The following is a 25,364-nucleotide window of genomic DNA, read 5'->3' as shown; positions in this document are numbered from 1 at the left end:
TGTGCGGCTCGTTTAATCCAAAAATAAATTATTCTTGAATTGTTTATTTCATCCTGTTTTTATAACTTTGCTTTTGAAAGATAACAAATTTACCAATCGTCAATCACTCAATTGTTCCACCATATTACATTTTTTAATATAAAGAGATGAAAACACACATTTTGCTTGTGTTAAATTACAATACAATTTGGCGAAAAATCACGATTAGCACTTTTATGGCGTGAGGAAGCTCAGAAGTAATGGCTTGAGTTGGGGTGGGGAGATTATGTAATTCAATTTTGGTAATTGTCACGCTTCCGTTTCACGGTCTAAGGCCTTTAAATTCGAGAAAAATGTTTTGACTTTAAAAATTCTTTAGACATTTAAATATCATTATTCATGCTTATGTGTATTAATTATAATATTTAAAAGAATTTACTTTTTCCAAATTAAAACAAGTAAATTTATACATATATATAATTAGTCTAAACTTTAAAAGAAAAAAAAAGATCTACTAAATTCGTTTATTGCAGAACAAATGAATCTTCTGTTAATCTTAGACTAGACAAGCTAGATTATTACGATTATTAATTAATCTAGGCAGTGAACAAGGACTAATTCACTATTGCACAAGTAATTTGAATTCTCATTTTCTTTTTCTATTGCTAAAACATGTAAATAAATTGAAATGCGATTAATCGCAGCACGTGTCATCACAGAGATGTATGTATCCACGTCAGCGTCTCTACACCACCCAACTTATGATCCGGAACCCAAACCCGAATTACCCGTATCCATATGCTGGCTGGCATGAGGCATCTCCTTCCTTCATACATATTTATTTTTTTTGTAAATCACTTCTCATGGCAGTCAACAGATCCCCCTAATGATAAAATAAAAGTAAAATCACTTTAAGTAAATTATTTATCGCCTAGAATTTAGAGAAAAATAAAAAACAAAATAGGTAGTAATAAAATCTGTAAAATATTATCGATAATAATTTGTGATAGAATAGTTCATTTGTGAGCTACATTCAACTGCCAATACTTTCTCCGATGCTCTTCCGTCAACTTCAACGGCCACTTCCACAATCGGCAACTTATAGTTCAGTTTTCTAACACGCGATTTTACTTATTCGGTCGGAGCGGCGATGGGCGGCGGCGGTCCCAGAAACTATTCGGCCAATCCAAATGATTACAAGCTTCTCGAAGAAGTCGGTTATGGAGCCAGTGCAACAGTTTATAGAGCGATCTATCTTCCTTACAATGAAGTTATTGCAGTCAAGTGCTTGGATCTCGATCGCTGTAACAGCAATCTGGTTTGTCTATATTTCTTCTGCTTTGTGCTCTTCGAGTTTGCTGATGGAAAATTGACTTTGACTTGATTTGACTTGCGGATTAGTTGATGTTTTGCTTTGTGATGTCTAGTATAGAATTATAGATGCATTTTTAGTTTATCTTAATGGATATAGGTGGTTAGAATTGCAAATTGGCTATAGAGATCATAGAGTTGAAAGGACGAGGCTTCAATTGTGATTTCCTTGTTTGCTTTGACTTGTCATACGTCCATGTTTTTACTCCTTGTATTTTGTTAGCAGCCAATATAACAAGACTCATTTCTGGTGGCTCCAAGTGATGTTGATTGAACAAAGTCACTGATTTTGTATTTTTGTTGACCCTTTATTAATTTTACACTGTTGGAGTTCATTGGCAAGCAGAGGGTCTTTCCAAAACAGCCCCTCTACCTCCTCTACCTCCTCTACCTCCTCTACCTCTAGGAGGTAGAAGTAAAGTCTGCGTACACTCTACCCTCCCCAGACCCCACTTAGTCGGATTTCACTGGGTATGTCGTTGTTGTTGGTGTTCATTGTCGAGCCAAGGGTCTTTCGAGACAACTTCTCTACCTCCTAGAGGTAGTGGTAAGGTTTGCGTACACTCTATCCTCCCCAGACTCCATTTAGTCGACTCCATTCAGTCGGATTTCACTGGGTATGTCGTTGTTGTTGGAGTTCATTGGCACTAAACGCTAATGCACAATTTGTGTGTAATCAGATAACAAAGTATTATCGATTAACTGGGTTAAGTCTGAAGTGACAGCTGGTTTTACCTACCAGTAAGGCAGTAACAATAATCAGGTTTGGAAGGTTTAAATTCTTTTCTTGAACTCCTTTTGGATTGCGCTTTTATGTCAAAGATTCTGGTTTGCTAGGTGTTCCACTGATGATGTATGCATATGAAGTTCTCTTCAAGGGCATAAAAAGAACATATAAGATCTTTGGCTATTTTGAAATGCGATTTGCTCCACGTCTATGGCAGTTCATTTCCTAATTTTATTTTTCTTTGTTATTGTTGTTGGGGATATTTTCAAATAGAAATAATAATATGCGACAAAACTATTTAGCAGGGGCAAAAGAAAAGAAAAGAAAACAATACACAGTAATGTAATTTTTAGTTGGATCAGATAACAAAGGATAGAAAATGAAAGAGCGACTTGTATTTAGCGATAGAATGGACGACAATGAAATGGACAACAAAACCAAAACAGTTTCTTAATTACATCTTTGATGGACGTTATCTGAGAAGCCTGTGGATTCTCTCTACAAATACCATCACATTATAGTATTCAACATAAAATCACATTATTCCTGTCACCACTAATCCTATTTTATCAGGGGATTTGTAGCTATCAAAATTCAAAGAAGTTCTCTTTTTTTGTTAGCAGATTTCTCATTAAGTTCTTGTTTGACTAGTCGCTAGTAGAACCCCATGATATTCATCTGTTTGAAGTTATTATTTTCAGTAATGAATTGATCTTTGTTTCCTTCTTAATAAGGTAAATACAGATTTGGTAAGCAATTAATAGACCCCTTACTATAACCAGCCCTAGGAAAATATTTGAGAGGAAGTATCCCTGAAAGTAACCATGACCATCTGTGCTTGGTCTATTTTCGACTTTTCATGCCACCCAGCATTTTTGTGCTTCTTTCTACTTGTGATAATAGTTCATTTTGGTAAGTTGATCGATGCATTCAATGTAAGCACCCACTAAAATTATCAGGTCAGTGTTGTCAAAGGCGAAAAACATAGAAAACTGCCAAGTGTTTGCTGGTGTTTTAGCTTTTAACTAAAGCTTAAAGCATGAGCTTTAGTGTAGTAAGGCTTCGACGAGAAAAAGTAACTTAATATATAAAGAACAGTTATATTGGCCAAAGAATTGAAAAACTACGATTACATAGAATATACAAAGTATAAGTCATATCAACAAGTTCAAATCTATTACATAGAATATTTAAGGACTAGCTTGTCATATTGCAACGTCAACCAACAATTTTGGATTGAAAATTCTGATAGGGGGAATTGGTTGTGGATGTCGCTAGATAATTTCATTTCCATGTTATTAGGGAACAATATATTTAGTTGGTGTATGTTCATTTCATGTCATAATAACCTGCTAAACTAATTGCCTTTTAAACTTGCTCTACACTCCTATCCAAAAGAAGGAAAAGATCCTAATATATTCTCTAATTGGGATATTATATTTTCACTTAGTGATTCCTTAATGTTTTCAGGGGGCCCCAATCCTCCTCCATTAACAACGTCATGAATTTAAGAGTAACAAATTTAAATATCAATTAATGAATCCCTAACTAGTTGGCATCAATGATATGAATCCTCTTTGTTCGTTCAACTCTATTCCGGCTAATTTTTTAATTTCATTTTAAAGATAAGTTAGAGGTTTTCTTACAACAACATACCCAGTGAAATCCCACTATCTCGTGGAAGTGAGACAGTAACAATTAAACCTTAATTGCAGCATTTGTATCTTTTGCGTCCATAGGGTTCTGTTTTCAGCAAGGTTGCATGCATTCTGAGAAAGTTTCAAGTCTTTTGAGAAAATTATTCTCAATGTGATTTTTGGTCTGCGTCAACTCCTTTTTGAGGAGTAGAAGTGTCAAGGAAGGCTTCTTAATAGTTACAAATTGAGGTGTTATATTATAAGGACTGTATTTTGTAATTTCATTTTTATTTGGGTAGGATCATGCTACTATTTTGCTATAGGCAGTTGAAAGAATTTTATTTCTCCACAGGATGACATACGCAGGGAAGCTCAAACTATGAGTTTGATAGACCATCCTAATGTAATAAAGTCATTCTGTTCATTTGTTGTTGAGAACTACCTCTGGGTGGTGATGCCCTTCATGGCTGAGGGCTCTTGTCTACATCTCATGAAAATAGCATATCCAGATGGATTCGAAGAATCTGCTATATGTTCTATGTTGAAGGAAACTCTCAAGGCGTTGGAATATCTCCATCGACATGGGCACATACATCGAGATGTTAAGGTTTGTTAAAACTGATGTTCCCTTGTTTCTGACCCTCAAATTCTGATATTTGTGGTTTCTCTACCACTTTTCTCATCCCAGGCTGGGAATATATTACTGGACACTAATGGGGCAGTAAAGCTGGGCGATTTTGGTGTTTCAGCATGCATGTTTGACAATGGTGATAGACAGCGGTCTAGGAATACCTTTGTAGGAACTCCGTGCTGGTGAGCATATAGGCATCCTTTCAGTCACTTTCTATCAATAATTGTTTCTATGCAAGTTTTTTCGTGCTCTACATGTCCATCAAGTCATCAACTACTTTTATTTTGTAGGATGGCACCAGAAGTTCTGCAGCCTGGAACTGGATATGATTTTAAGTGAGTTTTCTCTGTCACGGTGTAAGATCTTGATGGTTTCATATGTTATGATGTAAATTTTCATTTAATGGTTGACTGAGAGCTATTTGAGAAAGCTGAAGTCTGAATTCCTTTTGAAATTGTACCATTGAATTACTTTAATGAACTTTTAGTGCTGAAAGGTATTAAGTTTATGCATTTTAATCCCGTCACTGAATTCAAATATGAATTATCCTCTTTAGTATATTTTTGAAACTAAAACTGAGTATATTAATTTATCACTAGATAATGCTAGCTTCTTGGACTTAATCAGGTTGTAATGATGAAGCTTCTATCATTCATGATATAACATATTCTAAGCATTTTAGTTCATGTAATAAGCAACTATGGTTGATTAGAAACTCGTTTTCGGATATGTGGTCTTTCAGACTTCAGTGATGACTAAATTTTGGTTTACTTGAAGTTGGTAAAGCAATTTAAGTGGCACATGGAGTATTACATGATTTTTAGTTTATGTATAAACAAGTCTAAATTTTTAATGACTTAATCTGGTAATTTTAAGTGCTTAAAACAGTTATCAAACACGCTCTTAGATGAGATTCTGAATTTTGACATAAAGGTCTACATTTTCTTCTTGTCTAAGTGAAATGCTTGTGTACTTATGCAGGGTCTCTGAGAATATTTAGATTATCAATGCTATTGACTCTAATTTTCTTCCTTCTACAGGGCTGACATTTGGTCATTTGGAATAACTGCCCTGGAGTTGGCTCATGGTCATGCACCATTTTCAAAGTACCCTCCAATGAAGGTATGTATTCATTTCCAAGAGGGGACAACAACAATACTTTAACTTGGTGCTTGAGGTACACATTATTTAAGTTACCCTCTGTTCTCTCGCCGCAGGTACTTCTGATGACAATACAGAATGCCCCTCCTGGACTTGATTATGACAGAGACAAAAAATTCTCTAAGGTATTAATTCCATTTTTTCATAAGTAGGTATTAAATTCTGGTTTAATTAAACTGTACCCCCCCCCACCCCCAAAAAAAAAAAAAAAAAAAAAAGTTAGCTGTTTCATTTGCATTTGTACATGGAGATATTTGTATGTGTTGATCTGCTATGTGCTTCAATCTTTATTTGTGTCATGTACGGAGAACAAAAATGGTTTTTACTTGTCGTAACAGTCATTCAAGGAAATGGTTGCGATGTGTTTGGTGAAAGATCAAACTAAAAGGCCAACCGCTGAGAAGTTGTTGAAGCATTCTTTTTTCAAAAATGCCAAGCCCCCAGAGCTTTCTGTAAAAAAACTCTTTGCTGACCTGCCACCACTTTGGAATCGAGTTAAAGCCCTACAGGTATTTCATAGTATCGTTGTTTTAGGGTTGCTTAGTTTTCCTACTTAGCATTGTCTATTGCTGATTGATGAAATTATTGCAGCTTAAAGATGCTGCCCAACTAGCTTTGAAGAGAATGCCTTCTTCCGAGCAGGAAGCATTATCACAGGTTTGTGGCAATTGTTTTATCAATGACATTGTTCATTAGTTCTGAATGGTTATGCCATCTAAGTTCGCGTGCATTTATTTGTTCCAGTAGCGGCAATGCTATTCTTCTGTGCGCAAAAATGCCATTTTGCTCTTAAATTAGGTTTCCATCGTTGATGAGAAAATGTAATCAGCCTCTCAATTATGAATTCCAGATCTTTGGATCTCCATTTCTCTCTTTTGAACTTTGTGCATTCCATGAAAATCAGAGATATCAAATTGGTAGGTGTATAATTGCTATTTATAACTGTCAAATTCATTCTGTTGATTCTTTATATACTTTTAAAGAATGTTGTACTTTCTATTCCTGTCCACTTTCAATCCTTTGGACATGGGGATAGGATGTTGATGATGTATCTCTGGTTTTGGGTGACGATGTACTCAGATAATGTTTTGATGTTCTTAGCTGAAAGGATTGCTTCTGACATTGTGTCTATGGCCCTGTTTTTTTATCTAAAAGCAAGTAAACGCATTTTCCATCATCTTTTTCCCTTTGCAAGTGTTTACTTTGCTTACGCCAGTCCTTCTCTTTTCATAATTCTTTATCTGTGGCATGTGAGTGTGAACAAGGTGAGGAGTTGCCTTCTTCAAAATCTCCCATCTGTTTTAACATTTTGTTGTTCTTCACAGAGTGAGTACCAACGGGGAGTTAGCGCCTGGAACTTTGATTTGGAGGATTTAAAGCTTCAGGCTTCACTGGTATGTATATGAGAGGCGTCTCTTTATGTCTGATAAAGATGCTCTTTCACTTTTGCTCCATGAATTTTGCCATCCTAAATTTATTAGTCTCTCGATTTCTGAGGCAGGTACAGGACGATGATGAAATACAAGAAATTAAGGAAGACGATGATACCATGAAAGCTTATATGAACTACAAGGTCTTTGCCAGTCTTTTCTGCGGTGCTTTAGTCTATTTTCAAGTTATTCACATCAGCCTTGAACTGTTCTCCTATTTGCAGGAGAAATCTGTTGCCCTACAATATGCTGGAAAATCAACCCCTAGAAAAGATTCTATTGCCAGGTATATTCCTTTTTCATTTTGACCAGCCACATGCCCACATAGAATTTGTTGTAGAAAGATATCAAAATTGTAGCTGTTAGTAACTTAGTTTGCAAGAGGGAATTGATGCCTTGTTTGAATTTTGACCTTTTGTGAGCTTGAATTCCTTGAACTTTTAGGTGTTAGAACTAGTTAAACCATTTTGGGCCAACTATTATACTCCCACCATTTCATTTTTAAAAGTCGTACTTTTTGGATGCGGAGTTTAAGATGTTAATTTGACATATATATTATATTGATGGAATAAATATTAAAGTAGTGATTGAAAATTAGCATGATACTGAAAATATCATGTTGAAGTTCAAAATTTGGATACTTAACGAATCTTTATCATAGGAAGTTGTGAAAGACTTATTGTATTATGGGATGGTGTCAAACATTTTGAATATCCCACAATAGTAAGCATGTCATACAAATAGAGGTGCAGGATGTATGTGCTTTCATGCTAAATATTGTTCTTAGAGTCCATATTGATGTATTTAAGTTAGTTTGTTCGTATTTACGTTAAAGGGTAGAAGGGTAGAGGGGTGATCCATTATCCACTATGCATCAGTAACCTCAGGTGTTTTTCTGTTTTAAAAAGTAGTTGTTTTATCCATGATATCCTCTCTTCTGGAGCGTATATTTTTTCCTGTGGAATCAAGTGGAAACCAGGTGTTCTCAATGTAATTTTTTATCTTCTTCAGAAGATAGAAAACATCAGCATATTTTGTGAGAACTGCTCTCTCCAGGGGAGAATGTTAATAATGGTTTTGTCATCACCACCAAAATATGATAGTTTAGGTAATGGTTATGCATGGGCTAGATTCTGTGAGCTATAAGTTAAAAATTTATTTTTGGTCAAGGTATGCCTTGGATTATTATCATCTCAATTTTAGTTTTCGTTGATACATCTTGTTCCTAGTGAGCAAGAAAGTGTTGGTGAAGTGCCAGTAGCTGAATATGAGATCAAGAAGGGAAAAGATTTGGAGAGTAGTACACCAGATTCTGATCATTGGGAGAAAAATGGACTGAAGAAGAATGCATCAAAAACAGAGTTGCCACCCCTAACCTCAGAAAGGGATGCCTTACTGGCCAAGAGTAGAACTCAAACAACAAAAGCTCGTCAAAGTCAGAGTGGACCACTTATGGCTGGCGCTGTACTTAGTCACTCGGCATCAGAAAGAGTTCGAAGCTCCGAAAGGTTCTGTACGACTCATTGTTTTCTTATTGTACTGTATCTTACATTGCGCCAAAGACAAATTATCAAAGAAAAGCATTGCACCAAAACTTTAACTGTGAAGCTTTATTAATATTCAGGAATCAAATAGCCTTTCTTTTCATATCGATTTCAACCGTAATAGGGTGAAAGGAAATTAATCAGAACTGAATGCTCAAACTAGGTCTCTCTACCAATATGGCAGGTCCCCGATTTAAAAATAAAAATGTTTCTTCATTGAAACAAAACAGATTTCCATTGGAGAAGGAATTCTCACAGGCATTTTCTCTAAAATTAGTGTGTTGGATTCATTTTATAGATGCTAAAATCAGTGTGTAAATCATCCAATAGCATTCTAATGTAGACTGTAGTTCATTGTGCTTTATTTGATCATTTGCATATCGAAATATGACTGTTTATTTAGACAATTATCAAATGAGAACTTTCAGTGAGCTAACTTATGCTGCTCTTGCAGAAGTGAGATTGAAAACCAACAACCAGGAGATAAAGCTCATCCAGTGCGAAGAGCACCCAGCTTTAGTGGGCCTTTAATGCTGCCAAACCGAGCTTCAGGAAATAGTTTATCAGCTCCGATTAAATCATCTGGGGGTATTAATGCTTTCAAGACAAGTTCATTTTTTGCTATTGTGTGCAAGACTGACAATGGTTTATAGAAAAAATCTCGGTGGCATGCTATTTAAGGCAGACTTCTCTTTGCAGTAATGATAATTTTTATATGTTCAGGATTCAAAGATTCTTTGGATGACAAGTCGAAGCCGAACTTGGTCCAAATAAAGGGACGTTTCTCTGTAACATCAGAAAATGTAGATCTTGTAAAGGTAAATCATATTTTGTCATTCTCTTTCTTTTAGATGACTATTTGCTAACTTAAATATGTATGTTAGGATATTCCATTATGTACAGTTCCTCGACGATCTTCTCAAGTAAGTGGTGTGGTGTTGCCTTCTCAAAACAACTCAAGTATTTCATTCCTGCTGCATCTTTGACACAAGATTTCTGTGATTCACAGGGATCACCACTTAGGAAGTCTGCTAGTGTTGGAGAATGGCTGATCGAATCTAAACAAATGGTGTGTGTATCGTCCCTTACTTTACAGCTGTAGTTAAATGATATGAATATGTTAAAACTTGGGCTCCACCCTAATGGTGCTATTTTGTCTTAACCAAGAGAAAAAGCAAAGAACTTGTTGTAATACTGCATTTTTCATAAATTTTCAGCCACCCAGTCAACCGCCCAAGGAACTTGGCCTTAATAATGTTCCTGCTTCAGTTCTCATGCCTCACTTGCAAAATCTCTTTCAACAGACGTCAATTCAACAGGTAAGGCATCAGTGTATGGTAGGGATGCAAGATCCGTGTCCCCCACCCACCCAAATACACACACAGGAAAAAATACAGAACAAAAACAAGAAAAGAAATGTTAAATTCAGGATTAACTAGTCCATTTCTATTTCTATGGTTGTTCTAATGCTTAATTTCTACTGCATTTGTTATCAGGATCTCATTGTAAATCTATTGAGTAGCTTGCAACTATCTGAGGCAGGAGATTGTAAGTATGAGGAAGAAATGGCTGATGTCCTTATGTAAAGAAATATGTTTTACCTATAGTAACATGGATTCAGATTTATTTAGATTGAAATTTCTTGTTCTGTCTCAGCTTCTCAAAATGGGAAGTTATCTCCCCTACAGCGCCCAGAGAACAATGGAATTGTAAGTACATGTCTTTGCTTTGAAAATATGCTTAGCTTTAAGACTTTAGAAACTGCAAATGTTTACATGGAGCTATATAAACATTTGTCTCTTATTGGGAACTTGTCTTTTATCACATGGCAACCATTCATTTTGATTAAGACACTTCCGTTTTGCAGGTTGAAGCAGCTGTTTCTGAGAGGGAGAAGCTATTATTAGTCAAAATATCTGAGCTTCAGGCTAGGTCAGTCCACTGTGGTGCATTTTTCTCACAGTTCTATGTGGAATTCTTAATTAAAGAACTGATCTTGTCTCTACTTTGCAGGATGATTAATTTGACGGATGAGTTAACTGCAGAAAAATTAAAATACTGGCAGGTGAGTGCATACTCGTTTCTTTGATGCAAAGGCCTATGTACTATTTAATTGAATTGAAGAAAATGAAAAGATAATAATAGAAGACCAACTGTGTGGAAATATCTCTCTACTTTGATGAGGTTTAAAAAACTAGGCCTGAAGTTAATTGTATGAACTGGAGAGGTTTATTAATAGCATCCAAGTGTCTTGCTAACAATGGTTTTTCACCTGCTACAGTTGCAACAGCGGATGTCAAGTTGCGGAGAGGATGGGGACAGAAGAGAATTGGAATCCTGATGACAAATGATACATTTCATATGTAAACACCGTGTATATTCAGGTGTCTATTTGATGTTGCTAGAGCAGATAATTTTGAATTCTTTCACTCACATGTGAACAGACTTAATTGTCGTTTGGTTTTGCAGGTTGAAGTATAGGAAGAGGCAGAGTGTAATTATTCTTATGTCACTGAATCATGCACTTGTCCTTGTTGAATAGCTCGTGTGGGAAGAATCCGTCTCCAAGTAGCAATAAACAAAATAATCAGCGCATAGATAATTTCTTCATGTGTTTGACAAGTACGAGCTGAAAACAAGCTTCTTGTGCAGATTCACGTCAAGGGATTATTATTTTTATTTAGATATAGAAGATTGTGGAGGAAGGGCTCAGCGGGAAGAGGAAGGCAGAGACTAGAGAGTGGGTGTGGGTGTGGGGGATTCAATTCCCAATTTCATTTGTAGATCCTTAGTTTATGGTGTAGTCATATTTAAGTTGTAATTTTGTATCATATATGATAATAACCAATGTGACCATGAGATGTGTTCAATAAAGCTTTTAGCTTCACAAGCATCCCTCAAGCTAGTCGATGCCTAACATATTTGTGGCCGTTGCCAAATTGCCATTGCATAAATGGCGAGATGGATCTGTTACTGTTGGATCCAATTTATATTTGGATATCATATCTTTTGTTAGATAGTTTTTTTTTTTGACAAAATAAACGTGGTGGGATATACCTTTTCAGGATTACACTACTGCTGGGTATGTTGATATTGGTTTGTAAAATAACGTTTATATATGTTATGTATCATATCATATATATATATATACTAGACATCGGAGCCCGTGCTAGCACGGGCCCAATATATATTATTTTTTGTTTCAATTTATGTGACAAAGACAAAATTAAAGAGCTAATCAAACTTTAATATTAATTTAAAATAGTTTAAATTTTTAAATATTGTTAACTATGTTAAAAAAAAATTGATGTCTTTTAACATTCTAAATTGCTAATTATTGTTGTATGATTTATAATATCTTTTACGCAATTTTCAAACAATAAAGGTTATTTCTTCTTTCTCAATTTATGTTGTACTAATAAAATTTCGAGATTCAATTAATTTTTTTTGTCTTTAAAATATCCTATTGTTAATTATTGTACTTTCTAAGTAATTTTCAAATAATATATATTATTTCATTTGTCCAATTTATGTGTCACCGATAAAATTTGAAGAGTTAATCATATTTTTTACATATTTTTATACCTTTTGAATATTTAAGTAAATAATTATTGTGATTTATAATATTTTATACAATTATTTAAAAAAATTAAACAACAAACAAAACGAATTCATCATAGGAAAATTACCAAAGCATCATTCAATACATCAATAATGGGTCCCACTTTTTGTTTTAAAAAATATGCATATTGAGAGGATATTTTTGTCCAAAGTGGAAATAGAATAAGTATAAAGCATTAGAGTTTTTTTAAATTTTAAATTGTTAATTCTTATTGTATGATTTGTAATGCCATTTTCAAATAATAGAGGTCATTTCTTCTTTCTCAATGTATGTAGTACTAAATTTTTTTTTGAGATTCAATTAATTTTTTTTTGTCTTTGAAATATTTCTAGTTGTTAATTACTGTAATTTATAGTACTTTCTAAGAAATTTTCAAATAATCTATATTATTTCATTTGTCCAAATTTATGTGTCACCGGTAAAATTTGAAGAGTCAATCAGATCTTTTATATATTTTTATATCTTTTAAATATTTAAGTAATTAATTATCGTGATTTATAATATTTTATACAATTATTTAGTATAGTAAAATAAATTTAAAAGAAACAAACAAAACGAATTCATCATAGGAAATTACCAAAGCATCCTTCAATACATTAATAATGGGTCCCACTTTTTGTTTTTAAGAAATTGCACATTTGAAGGATATTTTTGTCCAAAGTGGAATATTGTGTAAAAAATGTGTATTTATTGTGATTTTGAATGTTTTGTGGGGTAATAGGATGCACGCAAAGTTAAAGTGACTTTTTGAAAATCTTGGACAACTTCAAGTATCAGTTAATGTTTTTTCTCAAATCTAATTTACTTTCGTAAACTATGTGTCAGATAAAAAATGAGTAATAAATAGCTCATACAATGACATATTTATTATTTAAAAGAAATACTCCTTTTGGTTGAAAGCTAGCAAGATAGTTACAATGTAACTAAATAGATATAAAAATCTTTTTAAAAGAAGTACTCCTTTTGGTTGAAAGCTAACAAGATAGTTACAATGTAACTAAATAGATAGAAAAATCTTTGCATTCTCTTTGCATTCTAGCTTATTATATATATATATAAAAGAGAACCTTAAGTCCGCCTACGTGGCGCCACCACAAATAAGAATTACCTTTTAATTTATTTATTTTCGAAACTAGCTTTTCCCTTTTATGAAAAGTTGTGACTTTTATGAAAAGTTGCGACTTTAATGAAGAGTTGCAACTTTTATGAAAAGTTGTGACCTTTCCGAAGGGTTGCAACTTTTTCAAATAGTTGTAATCTTTCTGATAAAACACAATAAACATTTGTTAACATTACCCTTTGTTGTTTATAAATAGGGGGATTTTCTCTCATTTTAAAACAACGAAAATTCTGAACCTCTTCTTCTTCTTCTTCACAGTTAAATATTTGTGTACTTTGGTCCTGTTGAGTGACTCACTGACACCATTGCTTATGTTACAGATCATTGTATGTATTTTTATAGTCATTAATTTATGTTTATGTTATTAAAGGATAAATAATAAGATGTAATAATTTTAATTTTCCTTTACATTATTATTTTTTGTTACTACGTAATTTTGTATGTAAAATAATATAATATTTTAGTTTTAATGACGGATATGTTTTAAATATTATTTTATGTATATATAAATAATGAAAATGAGCAAGTTCGTAATGTTTGTTTGGCAGTGGACCCGCTTTCGAAAATGAAAAGCGCCAAACAGAACCCATAAGATATTCCTTTATTTTAAGGGGCACTGTTTTCAAAAACGTACAGTATTCACGAATCCTTTTCTGACTAATACTAATTCTATAATCCTAACCTACTCCAATCACCAAACACTTCGCCGGGACAGATTAGATGCTGCCGTCGCCGTTCTCTATCTCCGGCGATGAAATCTCTCACTTCCACTTCAGCTCTACTTCTTTCTACTTCGTCGCCGTCTTTACGATCTTCTCTCTTACCAACTCTCCGACCTCTTCTTTATCGAGCTCGCCTCCGCAACAAGCTTAATCTGGTAATTAACTTAATTACTACTTGTTCTAATCTCATTTTAACTTAAATACCTACCTGTATTGGAATGAAAATGAGCTCAATAGAGCTGAAATATGTTAATTGTTATTGATTTTGTAGAGAAGATTGAGAAATGGAACTTGCCGGGCAGAGTTTGCAAACGATGTGCCATACGCCGCTGCTATTGGTGCTTGCATTTTGAGCTCGTGGGTTTTCCCGACTACTTACACGGAGGAGGACGATGGTGAATCCACAATTGATTCTGCTGATGCGAGGTTTGCTGTCATGGGAATTATCAGCTTCATTCCGTATTTTAATTGGATGGTGAGATTTTTCTCATTGCATATTAATAATCATTTGTTCTACATTAGAATTTAGGCGTTTAGAACCATTTAGGGGATTCATATAGCTAAGCCCAACTAACTTGGGATTAAGGTGTGATTGATTGATTGATTTTCTGGTTTACTTTGTAGAGTTGGGTTTTCGCTTGGTTGGATACTGGGAAACCGCGTTATGCTGTTTATGCTCTTGTGTATTTGGCTCCATATTTAAGGTACGGAGCTCTTAAAACTTTAGTTTTCTAGGTGATGTTTTAATATCATCTCTTGTCAGCACCCTGAATGTGCTTTAAGGAATGTATTGAAGTTTGAACAAGCAGAAAGAAAGAAAACACATAGAGTTCTATTCTGTCATCTATATTACAAGGATCCTTCACGAGTCATGGTAAATGAAGGATTGTAATCTCTATTTCCATGAATGACTGCTTATCCTTCTTGATTTCCATTTTAAGCTTCCAACTTTGATATGATTGTAAGATTTAAAGTTTATTGTTGGAAGACAATTACCCTAACTATTGAACTATAAACACTTGTAACATTTTAAAGTTCACAAACTAGTCTGGGTTGGCCCTATGATTTTCACCAAGGAACTTGAAAAAATGCAATGAAATGGTGCTAGTGAAGCTTGCATGTGGGAGCCCGTACAAATTTTGAATCTTTTTAACCACTCTCCGAAGACATCCTTTGTTCTTTTAGTCCTTTCTTGATAACATCAGATTCTCTAGAAAGCTGGCATTCCCTGCTGCTATAAATTTAGGCAAAGGCATGATCAGCATTTTCTGATGTTTAGTTGAGTCATTTTGCCTTGATATTTATAACCAAGCATTTCATTCTGATGCTCTTTTATCGTATGCAGCACCAATCTGTCTCTATCTCCTGAGGATAGCTTTCTACCCGTTGCTAGCATCCTCTTGTGCATCTTCCACATTCAGGTAATATATTTAAAGTCTATCTCAAACTCTATAAATCAATTATGCTGAGGTTCTCTGATACGATCCTGGATAGCCCGGCTCACACAGGGTTTATTGCGAGCAGACTAGAGCATCTCAACCGTAATTTTTGTTTCCTTTCAATAATGGGAGTTCTTGAATTCTATTTTTAGTAAATTTTTCCTGTTTCCTTTTCTTTTTAGATTCTACTTACTATAGTGTTTAGTAGATTTGGGATTTGCTTTTCCTTGTTTTTACTTATTTCCTTTGTTGATTCGGATAGGGACATAATAATTATAAATACTTGCTAGACTCATAGTTTAGGAGGAGATTGACAATTGTGAATACAAACAAAATTGTGAAGTTGGAAACCTTATAGTTAGGATTGAACTTGAAAATTACTTTCAAGCTTGAAGTCTTCATGGTAATTCTTTTCTTCCTTTGATCTTTATATCTTTGGTTATGTCTTGTCGTTCTATTAGGGGTGATTGATTTCAAATATCAATTTGTATTCTTAACGTTTGGTTAGGGTCAGAGATTCTTTTTGTTCTTCAATTCCTTCGGTAATTTCTATAATTCCATTTCATTATTTAGTTTATTACTACGCTTTGTGTAACCTGAATCGTATCATCCTCATTGAAAGTTTCATCTTGTTCCAGCTGGAAGCATTCCAAAAAGATGGAAACTTTCAGGTGTTGGATAAATTTACCGGTACTGGAACTTCAATAGCTGGGAAGAAAGATGTAAGAATGTCAGAAAAGGTATAGACCGCGTGAAGCACTTATTAACACATGTAAATGATTTAGAAGTTTATCATTCCTATCTAATCGTTCAAAATGTCATGAAGGAGGAAACATATGATCTTAAGAAGTTGCCTTCAGCAGATGAGAAAAGGAGGTGGGAAATTTCTAGAAGACCTGAAAATCCCGAGCACTTGAATGAAGACGGAGAAGATCCTAGTTCAAAGAAGCATTAAATTTGCATGTTCAAGGCTGAGTTTTGACGGGTCTAATGCCAATCCTTGGAAGGAGCACATCATATACTGGAGTGTAACTGTGTAGGTAGTTCACTGACCAAACAATAAGCATCTTCTGTACACAACAGATTGATCTTAACGTGCTATGATTCAACTCTGCAGCAAATATCTGAATGGTCTCCTATCAAGATTGGACCAGGGCCTACCATCTTTTCCCAGTTGTATGTTGTTTCTCTTCCCGAGTTCTATATATCAAGGGAAGTTTGTTTTCTTAGTATTTTTACGTTGAACAAAGGTTCATGCTGTATTGGCAGGTCTGAGCTCATAAATTGTGTACCCTCGTGAAGAATTTTCATCAGTGTTTTTGATCTGCAATCTTAAATTCCAGTGGATGCAGAACACTATTTATCACAATTTCATAGCTTATAAATAAGCTTCAAGTGTGAGATACGTGATGGTGTTACTGAAAGAATGTTACTTATGCTAGGTTGAAAGAGTAACTAGAAATATGGGCTAAGAGTTGTGGTAGGATCCCTCTAGAGATCTTGATTTCAAGAATTAGATATGGAAAAAATCTTATTAGGCTATGCTTCCTCTTGAACGAGCTAGTACTAAATCATGAAAGAGCTAATATTTTGTTTTTGATCAAAATATTCCTATCCAATCTTTCATCATTTACTTTTGAAGCCAACTAAAATAGTATAATGTCCCCTTTTCTTTACTATAAGAAACTTGTTCACTCTTGGTATTATACCAAAGTAACGAATGTAATATAAGACATGTACGTTTCATATAATGTATTTTTACTTATAATTTAACCACGATGAAGTAAAATTATTTTTCATTTTTCATTTAATTTTAATAATTTAATACTCCATCCTGTGTATAAATTTAGCTCCACTTTCCTTTGCTAAACGCAGCGGCCTACCTGGCAATTGGCCTCAACAAAGATTTGTTAGTTATATTCGTTGACCTTTAACCAAAAAAAGAAGTTAAATCTTACCTATTCTCATCATAAAAGAAAGACGAAGAAACCCTAAAAACCTTCAATGGCGGGAAGCAGTAGTGGGAAGCTGATACAAGACCTTATACTGTACGCTGCAAGCGCAGCATTAAGCATGGCTGTGTTATTTGTTGGGCTTCGCCATCTCGACCCAAATCGCGAAGCTTCTAAGAAAGCTATTGAATCCCGCAAACACCTCTCCAAACGCTTAGGTCGCACTCTTATTTACACCACTCCCTATGAGGTATACGCATCTAATTTTCACCTCTATTCACAATTTATTTTTGACAAAAGGAAATTTAGTCTGTAGTGTCATTTGATGATAATGTAAAATAGAAATGAGTAGATTAAGGCTTAGTAGTGATACTGTGTTTTTTTTTTTTGTAACTCAGAAAACACCTCGGGGAAGTGATAAAAAGTTCTAAACTTGATGGATAATGGACCCGTTCTACCCTTCTCCACTTAAATAACAGTGGGGTTCGAACCTATAACATGCACCTAACCCACGCATCACAAGTGAGATCTTACCACTAGAGTTGTGATACTTAACATTTATTAGGAAAATTGGGGAATCATTAGTGATGGAAACAAGAAGTTATTATCGGAATGAAATATATCAAGAAACTAAAAAATTATAGACTGCCGGAATGAAATGTGCCCAAATAGAGTGACATGGCAGTGTGGGTTCATGCACTGACCCCAAGTAGCTTGAGATTGAGGCGTAGTAGTTATTCTTGGTAATATTTTACAGGATATGTTGCATGCTTTCTTGTGGTTTGATTTTCTTGGGTGATTTGGTCTTCTTCTTTTTTTCTTCTCATTTATTGGGTAATTCGTTGCAGGATATGATAACTGGGGATGTTGTGAATCCAGACCACATAGATGTGGAGTTTGATTCGATTGGGGGGCTGGATGGTATTAAGGAAACTTTGTTTCAGCTGGCCATTTTACCTCTGCGAAGGCCGGAGTTATTTTGTCAAGGAAAATTGCTTGGTCCAATGAAAGGGGTTCTATTGTATGGACCACCTGGGACAGGGAAAACAATGCTTGCTAAAGCGATTGCCAAAGAGTCTGGTGCTGTGTTCATAAATGTCAAGGTTTCTACTCTAATGAGCAAGTGGTTTGGTGACGCCCAAAAGCTCGGTGAGTCTTTCACAATGCCTTTGCATAGCTAAGTTTGTTGTAAATTAGAAATCTAATTGGACTTTTGTTCCGTCTTTTTATTGAAAACTCCATATTAATTGCTATGATCTATTTGGTTGGATGACCAAGAAATTGAGGGATGGTTTAGCATGCTAAGATTTTGATAAAAGAAATAAAAACTTTCCTCTCACAACAACAACAACAACAACATACCCAGTGAAAAAACTTTCCTCTCACACTCGAGGAAATATATTGCTTAGAATAATGTTCTCTTTTTTCTTTTTTGCTAGCTTTCTGATTTTGTTTTAATAAAGGAGCTATTCCAATCTGCCTTTAAAGTTCCATGTGGCACTGAAAGGAAGAAAACCGAAAAACTTAGGAGCTTTTGAAGGGGTTAGGTTTTAAGAAGTGGGGTTTTAGCATGCAACATGCTATCTTCCTTCATAAGTGATTTTGAAACGAGGGTTTGACTTTCTATTGCTAACAATTGCAGTTATTCTATAGTGGGAAGGAAGAAGAAGAAACTGGATAAGACTAGACTGCACGTTCATTTTCATACTATGTTGGCATTTACTAGCTTTAATGTTCAATTTTCCATAAGAATATGACCTTTGTTTTTCTCTTTTCCCTTCCCTCTTCTTTTTTCTTTTGGCAGTTGCTGCTGTTTTTAGCTTGGCCTACAAGCTCCAGCCAGCTATAATATTTATTGATGAAGTTGACAGTTTTTTGGGCCAGCGTCGTTCAACAGATACTGAAATGCTGACTAGCATGAAAACTGAGTTCATGGCCTTATGGGATGGTTTTACTACTGATCGTGAGTGTAACAATCTGCATTTGGTTTCCATTTTGCCTTAAAGATGATTTTAAGAAGTCCTGTGAATAGCTAGTTTCTTTTTTTCCAACTGCTCTTCATTTTCCAGTTCATATATAATTCTAGCTTTACCCATGGAAATTAAACCAATCTTTGTATTTGCACATTTGTGTCTTCTTTGTTTGAAATATTTCTGTAGCATCCATTCATGGTGTTTTAAAAGTAATCTACATACATAATTTAGAATGTTGTTTTTGATCGATATACAATTCTGTTTCAGTAGTTTACGTACTTCCTTTATGCTGTAGGTACAGACATATTTAGCTGCACTGGTAGCATGTCTTACTTTAGTACATTATAACTTATCCCTGGTTTGACATGCCATCCCCATTTTACTCCATGCTTTTTGTATGAATTGCTTGCAGAAAATGTGGCCCTGAATCTGATCTCTCCACTCTCAAACTCATCTGTTCTAAAGAAACTTAGGAAGTCTCTTTTGTTAAGCATTCATTTTGACTAACTAATATAATAGTCATTGATGAATGATATAACACTTATAAATATGTTGTTTGATGAATGCCATACCACATATGACTTATGAGTGACAAATGAATGAAATTTCCTTCTCTGCAGAGAATGCTAGAGTAATGGTCCTGGCAGCAACCAATCGCCCAAGTGACCTTGATGAGGCAATAATTAGACGCTTTTCTCAGGCATTTGAGATTGGAAAACCTTCTCTTAGTGATAGAACAAAGATACTGAAGGTAGTTTTGAAGGGTGAGAGAATCGAAGATAACATTGATTTTGATCGACTTGCTGGCTTGTGTGAGGGATACACTGGTTCAGACATTCTTGAAGCCTGCAAGCAAGCTGCCTTTATTCCTCTTAGGGAGTATTTGCAAGATGAGAAGAAAGGAGAGCAATCACAGGTGGCTCTCTCTCCCTCTATATATATACACAAACTCCCGCAAGTTGTTTTGTTCTTTGATTATTATTATCTGCTTTTCCTGCAAAATCACACATGGTGGCATGCATGTCATAGATCAAATATCTGTGCATTTTGTTCTGACTTATAGAAAAACACATGGTAACTCCTCTGTTACAGGCACCAAGACCATTGTCACAGTCTGATATAGAGAGAGCATTGGCTGAATCAAAGAGGACGAGGGTTTCTGCTAAGAAACCAACTATTGTGGGCTTTCGGTTGGATGACTATGAGGTTCTCACTTCTACTTTTAGGTTATATCAAAATGTTTATTTGTTAAGTCTGTTTGACAGATCATTGTTGTCTTTTCTTCAAATAACAAGATATTTTTCATACTTTCAGGATTTAGACTGAGACTGGCTCCAGTTGATGACACACTTGACATCCGTTGAAGATATCATTCTTTAGGCGTGGCCCCTTTTTGAATCTCAATGCTCTAACCTGTTTAGGAAATGGAAGATATATAGGTCATTTAGCTTGCATTGTTTCAATGTTGTAAATACCATGAACAAGTAGATACAAGGTTCAGTTTAAATTTCTCCTCCACGAGAGTTTAGTCTTGCGTTTAGCTGCAGCACACTCATGTGGACGCATCCCATAGTTATTTGAAGACGTTATCATGTAATATTGTTGTTATAGAGGAATTGTCTTTGGAAATACCCAAATCATAGCTATTCCACATAACTTGAATGACGGAAAGATACTCCAAGCGCAGCTTTATCCCTTCTGAAACTAGTCTCCTGTGAATGACCTGACAATATTTTACTGGATTTATGGATAATTGCAGTGAATGGCGCTTATAGACAGAATTGTCAAGTATAATTCTATTTAGAGCAATTGTTACAAAGTTAATTTACTGGGTGTGTATATACACTTGGAAATAATAAATAGGCAACAAGGTGTTTAAATTTTATCGGTCTCTGAAATTGATCTATCAATGGGAAAAGGGCTCAAAATCCTCAGCTTAAAGCATAAATCCAGGCCAACTCCAGCAAAAAGGAAGATCAAAAGATTCTCCGAGACATAGACCGCGCCATCAAGAGCATGGGACCAGAAGCTGGCTGCATCCAACTCCAATGGTGGTCCACCTCCAAGTGTAGCAATGCCTGCATTGAATGCAATAGAATCCTTTAACTTAAAAATAAATAAATTATCGCGGAAGCTTTTTTTGGCAAGACCAGGATCATATGTACAGACAAAAAATCCAGAATACTTCAATTTATCCCAAGGCAGTAAGCTGGATGGAACTGAATATGTGTGCATCAATAGCAACGAAACAAAGAAACAAGCATCCGAACTCAGCAAGGAATAACCTTGAGAACATTGTTTCTCAGCACATTGAACCCGTGATCTAGCCAATCAATTACTCGGCCAATTGAAGCCTTGATTTAATCAATGTACGCCTTGGGTAGGCCATGCTGAACCCTTGACGCTATAAAATTCTCAAGACTTTGACCTACTCCTTTCTATTCCGAATCCTCTTAAAATTACACAAGAAAATGGAAGGAGAAAGGCGACACATTACAATGCCTAGCATGAGAGTATAATACCTTTGACAACGCCAAATGCTGCAGATGTTCCTGACTTGAGTTGAAAATTATCCAAGTCTCTTCTTACAGCATAGCGGAAGGTTACACCAAACAAAGCACAACTAATAAATGTGATTGACAGAGGGAGTATTAGCTCAGAACTGCTGGAAATCCGACTTAAGAAAATGGGAAGTCCTGCAAGTGTGCCAACAATTGCAGAAAGTGAAGCTGCTTTTATGGATTCTACTCTTTCCTCATCTCTATTCACTACATCCCCGTCTGTTGCATCTCTCTTTCTAGCATCACCACTAACGTTGAGGGAACGCTCAGCTTCTTCAATCATTGCTCTTGCTTCTAAAATATCTTTCTGGCATTCTGCAATCTTCAATTGCATCAACCAATCAGTACCTTAACTATTAGAGAGGACAAACAGTTGATCAAAAAAAGCTTTAATGACATCTTTAGAACATCTGAAATACTAAGAACAATATAATCATTCTTGAGACGTTCAGACAGTTGAAGCACCCTCCTTTTGTAAAGTGCTAAAACATTTCAATCAATCATTCAACTATGCGTCAATCCCAAAGTAATAGATATCAGTTCTAAAAATCCTTTGTATCCATTATGCTCTATTTACACAATGATCAAGGGCCGGGGGACAAGGTTCCTTAACGGTTTCCTGAAGTTAGACGTTCTGTAAGTCTCACTTTTATCCAACACGGGCATACAAGGTGTTAAAACATGATTTTTGTAAATTTGGACCGAGTTTGCTTTAGAGTCCCCTTTGCCCGGGTATAACTTAGTAAGAAGTTCGTTTACAATCCCCTTACGACAATGCATTAGTTTTTTTGAGCATATAATCAAGTAACTCTATTATGGTCTCGAAAATTCATAGAATTTACACCTACAGACTATTCTAAATCTTCCAAGTAATTCAAATCATTGCTCTGGATTTTACCATGGTTAAACAATTGCGAATTTGCAATTCAAAACAATCTATGGATAATGACAAAAATCTAGGATCGAATAATAATCCCTATCAATATAAAAAGAATATCCAAAACTAAGTTCTCCCTTTCTCTCAATATCTAGCTAGACTAATACGATACGATGCATAATGAGATAATGGCATACCATTGAACAGCAGAGGGCTGCCTATGCCCAAATGCATCAATTCACTTGTTCCTTTGTACATAGAGTTATCCAGTTGTATTGCACATATGTTTATTCAATAAAATTACTATGCAAGAATAGCTAGGCGAAATAGTTAAAGTCCAAGGAAGAATGAAGAAAAAAGATTTAATTTTTCTTAGTGTTCAAGTCAGCTTTCACCCACCTCGACTAATTCCACGCAATACCTACCTAAAACCTCCCAACATCAGGTAGCACACAACTCTATCCATCAAAGCCAAGACAGATGTAAAGAAATCGCAGTATTTTTGTATCCATTGAGATTTAAACCTGAGACCTTATAGTTCTAATCCCATGTCGAATTCACTGATTACTTTTCCTAACATGTATACAATTATTATATATCAACCAACTATCCAGATCAATTCTTCAAAAAAAAAAAACAAATAACAGACCTCGGAAGTTCTAGTTTCGAGCTGGGTGATATAATCCTTTAGCAATTTAGCCTCCAATTCTTGTCTTTCAATTTCAGCAAGTTCTTTCTTTGCCATTTCTACTCTCAGCGTTGCTTTCTCCAACCCATCAAGTAAGACCCTATTTTCTTCCCTCTTCAAAAGTTCTTCTACTCTTTCGTCCACTATACCAGTCAATGCATCCTTCAAATTCCCCATGTCACCATTTTCCGAGCTATTACTGCAATTTATGCTTAGAAATTTTACCTGCCCTGAAAATGGAGCTGTGCTTGAGAAATTAATTGGGGGAAATGCTCTTTTGCTGAAGAGGATTTTTGGGTATGGAAGTAATGAGGAAATTGATGTGCTCTTCATACTGAGCTTTTCTTCTTATCCTCTTGATTCTTCAAAAATGAAAATTGATACACTTATCTTTTTAATTGATTGGAATGTGTACAAATTATAATTCTTTAAGAAAATTCAATATTTACTCTATTCCTATGCTATCCCTTCATAATTCAAGTCTAAATAAAATTGGAGAAAAACTCAAATATGTCATTAAACCTTGATAAAAAGTATCATTTATGTCATTTTTGTTTGAAAAAATATTCATTCATGTCATTATTTATTAACTGAAATGACATAGATGAGTCAAACTTTTAACAAATGGCATAGATGAACCTTTTCTCAAATCGTTTTAAAAAAAATGATTCAATTAATGACGTGGCCGAATCATAATTGACCATATGTAAAAAATAGTTTGCAAAATCGAAACTGTTTAGAGTTAACAAATAGTGACATGGATAAAACTCTTCTCAAACGAAAATGGCATAGATGATGAGCTAAACTTTTAACGGATGCCTAGATGAATCTTTTCTCAACGTTCGATGACATATTTGAGCCTTTTCCCATAAAATAAAAATATTAAGGGATATAAATGTGTAGGGTTGGTGAGTGAAGGGGTGAGGGAGTACAGTCAAAGAGACGCTTGGGAAGGGATATAAATGGTCATTTTATTTTGAGAAAAAATCATAAACTTGGCAACACAACTTGTATGTGTGATTATCAAACACTTGTATGTGTGATTATCAAAAACTTGTATGTGTGATTATCAAACAGTTGTATGTGTGACTATCAAAAACAACATATTTATAAGGGCGGGAGGGAGGGATAATTAATTAAAGATTAGTGTGAACATATTTAATTATACTTGATTTAGTGGAGACAGAGAATTAAATTATTATTATTATTATTATTATTATTATTATTATTTTGGCTAAAAAGAGGGTATAAATTGTTTGGAAGATCAGACTTTGAACTCATTTATCTACTTCTTAATTAATTATTATTTCATCAATCCAACTATATAGTGAACTATTATAAAATGAAATTCATCATTTAAATTTCTTTTTGAGTGTATGAATTAGTAATAATCAGGTTAAGAAAATTATTACATAATACATTAAAGTAAGAGAGGTAATCATAATATGAACCACAAATGAAATAAGTATTATAAAATTAAATTTAAGGGCAAATTCATGTAATTATTCTTTCTTTTCTTTTGGTTATAATGATCTTTTGGAAAAAATTAGCCTAAGTTGATTTTATAATTAGAAATTGAGTTAGGATTCTTTTAATACTATATCTTTTATGTATCAATCTTTTACATATTTTTTTTTTTCATATTTTATTATTGTCTAAAAGGGTCGTAGAATATCAAATATTTATACATTCATAAATTTTCTAAATTTGATGACAAATTTTATTTTGTGAACTTACCGACTAATTATTAAATATGCACATTCAGCTCTTGAATATTTCAAAAATAATGAGAAGAACAATTGAGATTGAAGAGCAACTAATAATACAAATATCGTTCAACTTTTATATATATATATATTTGACAAGGTTATGTAAAATTAATTCTAACACGTTTATGAGTAAAAAAATTCTATTCTTAAAAATAACGATG

General features: G+C 34.5%; 4 protein-coding genes across 6 annotated transcripts; 3 read left to right on the top strand and 1 right to left on the bottom strand.

Moving 5' to 3' along the window:
- Window positions 1–848: 848 nt before the first annotated feature.
- LOC125826422 (uncharacterized) lies at window positions 849–11,372 on the top strand. Of its 3 annotated transcripts, XM_049505746.1 has the most exons (23): window positions 849–1,297; window positions 4,067–4,321; window positions 4,403–4,527; window positions 4,636–4,680; window positions 5,386–5,467; window positions 5,563–5,631; window positions 5,845–6,015; window positions 6,098–6,163; window positions 6,832–6,900; window positions 7,008–7,079; window positions 7,161–7,222; window positions 8,166–8,444; window positions 8,935–9,068; window positions 9,204–9,298; window positions 9,365–9,403; window positions 9,490–9,549; window positions 9,698–9,799; window positions 9,977–10,028; window positions 10,137–10,189; window positions 10,348–10,412; window positions 10,494–10,545; window positions 10,762–10,864; window positions 10,950–11,372. In XM_049505746.1, exons 1-22 carry the CDS (start codon window positions 1,130–1,132, stop codon window positions 10,819–10,821), a joined length of 2,175 nt encoding a protein of 724 aa, XP_049361703.1. In that variant the 5' UTR covers window positions 849–1,129; the 3' UTR covers window positions 10,822–10,864; window positions 10,950–11,372. The 3 variants fall into 3 exon arrangements, 2 of the variants coding, with proteins under 2 accessions (XP_049361703.1, XP_049361704.1); XM_049505747.1 differs by lacking the exon at window positions 9,365–9,403 and having other exon boundaries at window positions 10,950–11,187; XR_007442940.1 differs by lacking the exons at window positions 10,494–10,545; window positions 10,762–10,864; window positions 10,950–11,372 and having other exon boundaries at window positions 9,384–9,403; window positions 10,348–10,378.
- Window positions 11,373–13,876: 2,504 nt separating this feature from the next.
- LOC125826431 (uncharacterized) lies at window positions 13,877–16,771 on the top strand. Its single transcript, XM_049505760.1, has 6 exons — window positions 13,877–14,099; window positions 14,216–14,419; window positions 14,569–14,648; window positions 15,290–15,365; window positions 16,022–16,123; window positions 16,210–16,771. The coding sequence occupies exons 1-6, from the start codon at window positions 13,974–13,976 to the stop codon at window positions 16,336–16,338; spliced, it is 717 nt and encodes a 238-aa protein (XP_049361717.1). The 5' UTR covers window positions 13,877–13,973; the 3' UTR covers window positions 16,339–16,771.
- Window positions 16,772–17,352: 581 nt separating this feature from the next.
- Window positions 17,353–20,942, top strand: LOC125826553 (uncharacterized). The gene is made up of 6 exons (XM_049505904.1): window positions 17,353–17,585; window positions 18,184–18,484; window positions 19,140–19,298; window positions 19,929–20,224; window positions 20,401–20,514; window positions 20,623–20,942. The coding sequence occupies exons 1-6, from the start codon at window positions 17,388–17,390 to the stop codon at window positions 20,632–20,634; spliced, it is 1,080 nt and encodes a 359-aa protein (XP_049361861.1). The 5' UTR covers window positions 17,353–17,387; the 3' UTR covers window positions 20,635–20,942.
- A 147-nt stretch (window positions 20,943–21,089) lies between these two features.
- On the bottom strand, window positions 21,090–23,819 carry LOC125826554 (uncharacterized). Its single transcript, XM_049505905.1, has 3 exons — window positions 23,396–23,819; window positions 21,831–22,191; window positions 21,090–21,386 (listed from the first exon to the last, which is right to left on the bottom strand). The coding sequence occupies exons 1-3, from the start codon at window positions 23,765–23,767 to the stop codon at window positions 21,184–21,186; spliced, it is 936 nt and encodes a 311-aa protein (XP_049361862.1). The 5' UTR covers window positions 23,768–23,819; the 3' UTR covers window positions 21,090–21,183.
- Window positions 23,820–25,364: the final 1,545 nt, after the last annotated feature.

The sequence above is a fragment of the Solanum verrucosum genome, unplaced genomic scaffold, assembly GCF_900185275.1.
Source record: "Solanum verrucosum unplaced genomic scaffold, falcon-dt-bn FXZP01000060.1, whole genome shotgun sequence".
Lineage (NCBI taxonomy): Eukaryota > Viridiplantae > Streptophyta > Magnoliopsida > Solanales > Solanaceae > Solanum > Solanum verrucosum.
This window is presented reverse-complemented; position numbering and strand designations above follow the sequence as displayed.

Coding starts and splice junctions, on each gene's coding strand:
- LOC125826422 (XM_049505746.1), top strand. CDS start 1,130: ATGGGCGGCGGCGGTCCCAGAAACTATTCGGCCAATCCAAATGATTAC. Junction 6,901..7,007: donor TAAAGCTTCAGGCTTCACTG/GTATGTATATGA, acceptor TTTCTGAGGCAG/GTACAGGACGATGATGAAAT. Junction 9,550..9,697: donor TGATCGAATCTAAACAAATG/GTGTGTGTATCG, acceptor ATAAATTTTCAG/CCACCCAGTCAACCGCCCAA.
- LOC125826431 (XM_049505760.1), top strand. CDS start 13,974: ATGAAATCTCTCACTTCCACTTCAGCTCTACTTCTTTCTACTTCGTCG. Junction 14,420..14,568: donor TTCCGTATTTTAATTGGATG/GTGAGATTTTTC, acceptor TTTACTTTGTAG/AGTTGGGTTTTCGCTTGGTT. Junction 16,124..16,209: donor ATGTAAGAATGTCAGAAAAG/GTATAGACCGCG, acceptor AATGTCATGAAG/GAGGAAACATATGATCTTAA.
- LOC125826553 (XM_049505904.1), top strand. CDS start 17,388: ATGGCGGGAAGCAGTAGTGGGAAGCTGATACAAGACCTTATACTGTAC. Junction 17,586..18,183: donor TTTACACCACTCCCTATGAG/GTATACGCATCT, acceptor AATTCGTTGCAG/GATATGATAACTGGGGATGT. Junction 20,225..20,400: donor AGAAAGGAGAGCAATCACAG/GTGGCTCTCTCT, acceptor CCTCTGTTACAG/GCACCAAGACCATTGTCACA.
- LOC125826554 (XM_049505905.1), bottom strand. CDS start 23,767: ATGAAGAGCACATCAATTTCCTCATTACTTCCATACCCAAAAATCCTC. Junction 22,192..23,395: donor TCGAAACTAGAACTTCCGAG/GTCTGTTATTTG, acceptor ATGCAATTGAAG/ATTGCAGAATGCCAGAAAGA. Junction 21,387..21,830: donor AGCATTTGGCGTTGTCAAAG/GTATTATACTCT, acceptor CATTCAATGCAG/GCATTGCTACACTTGGAGGT.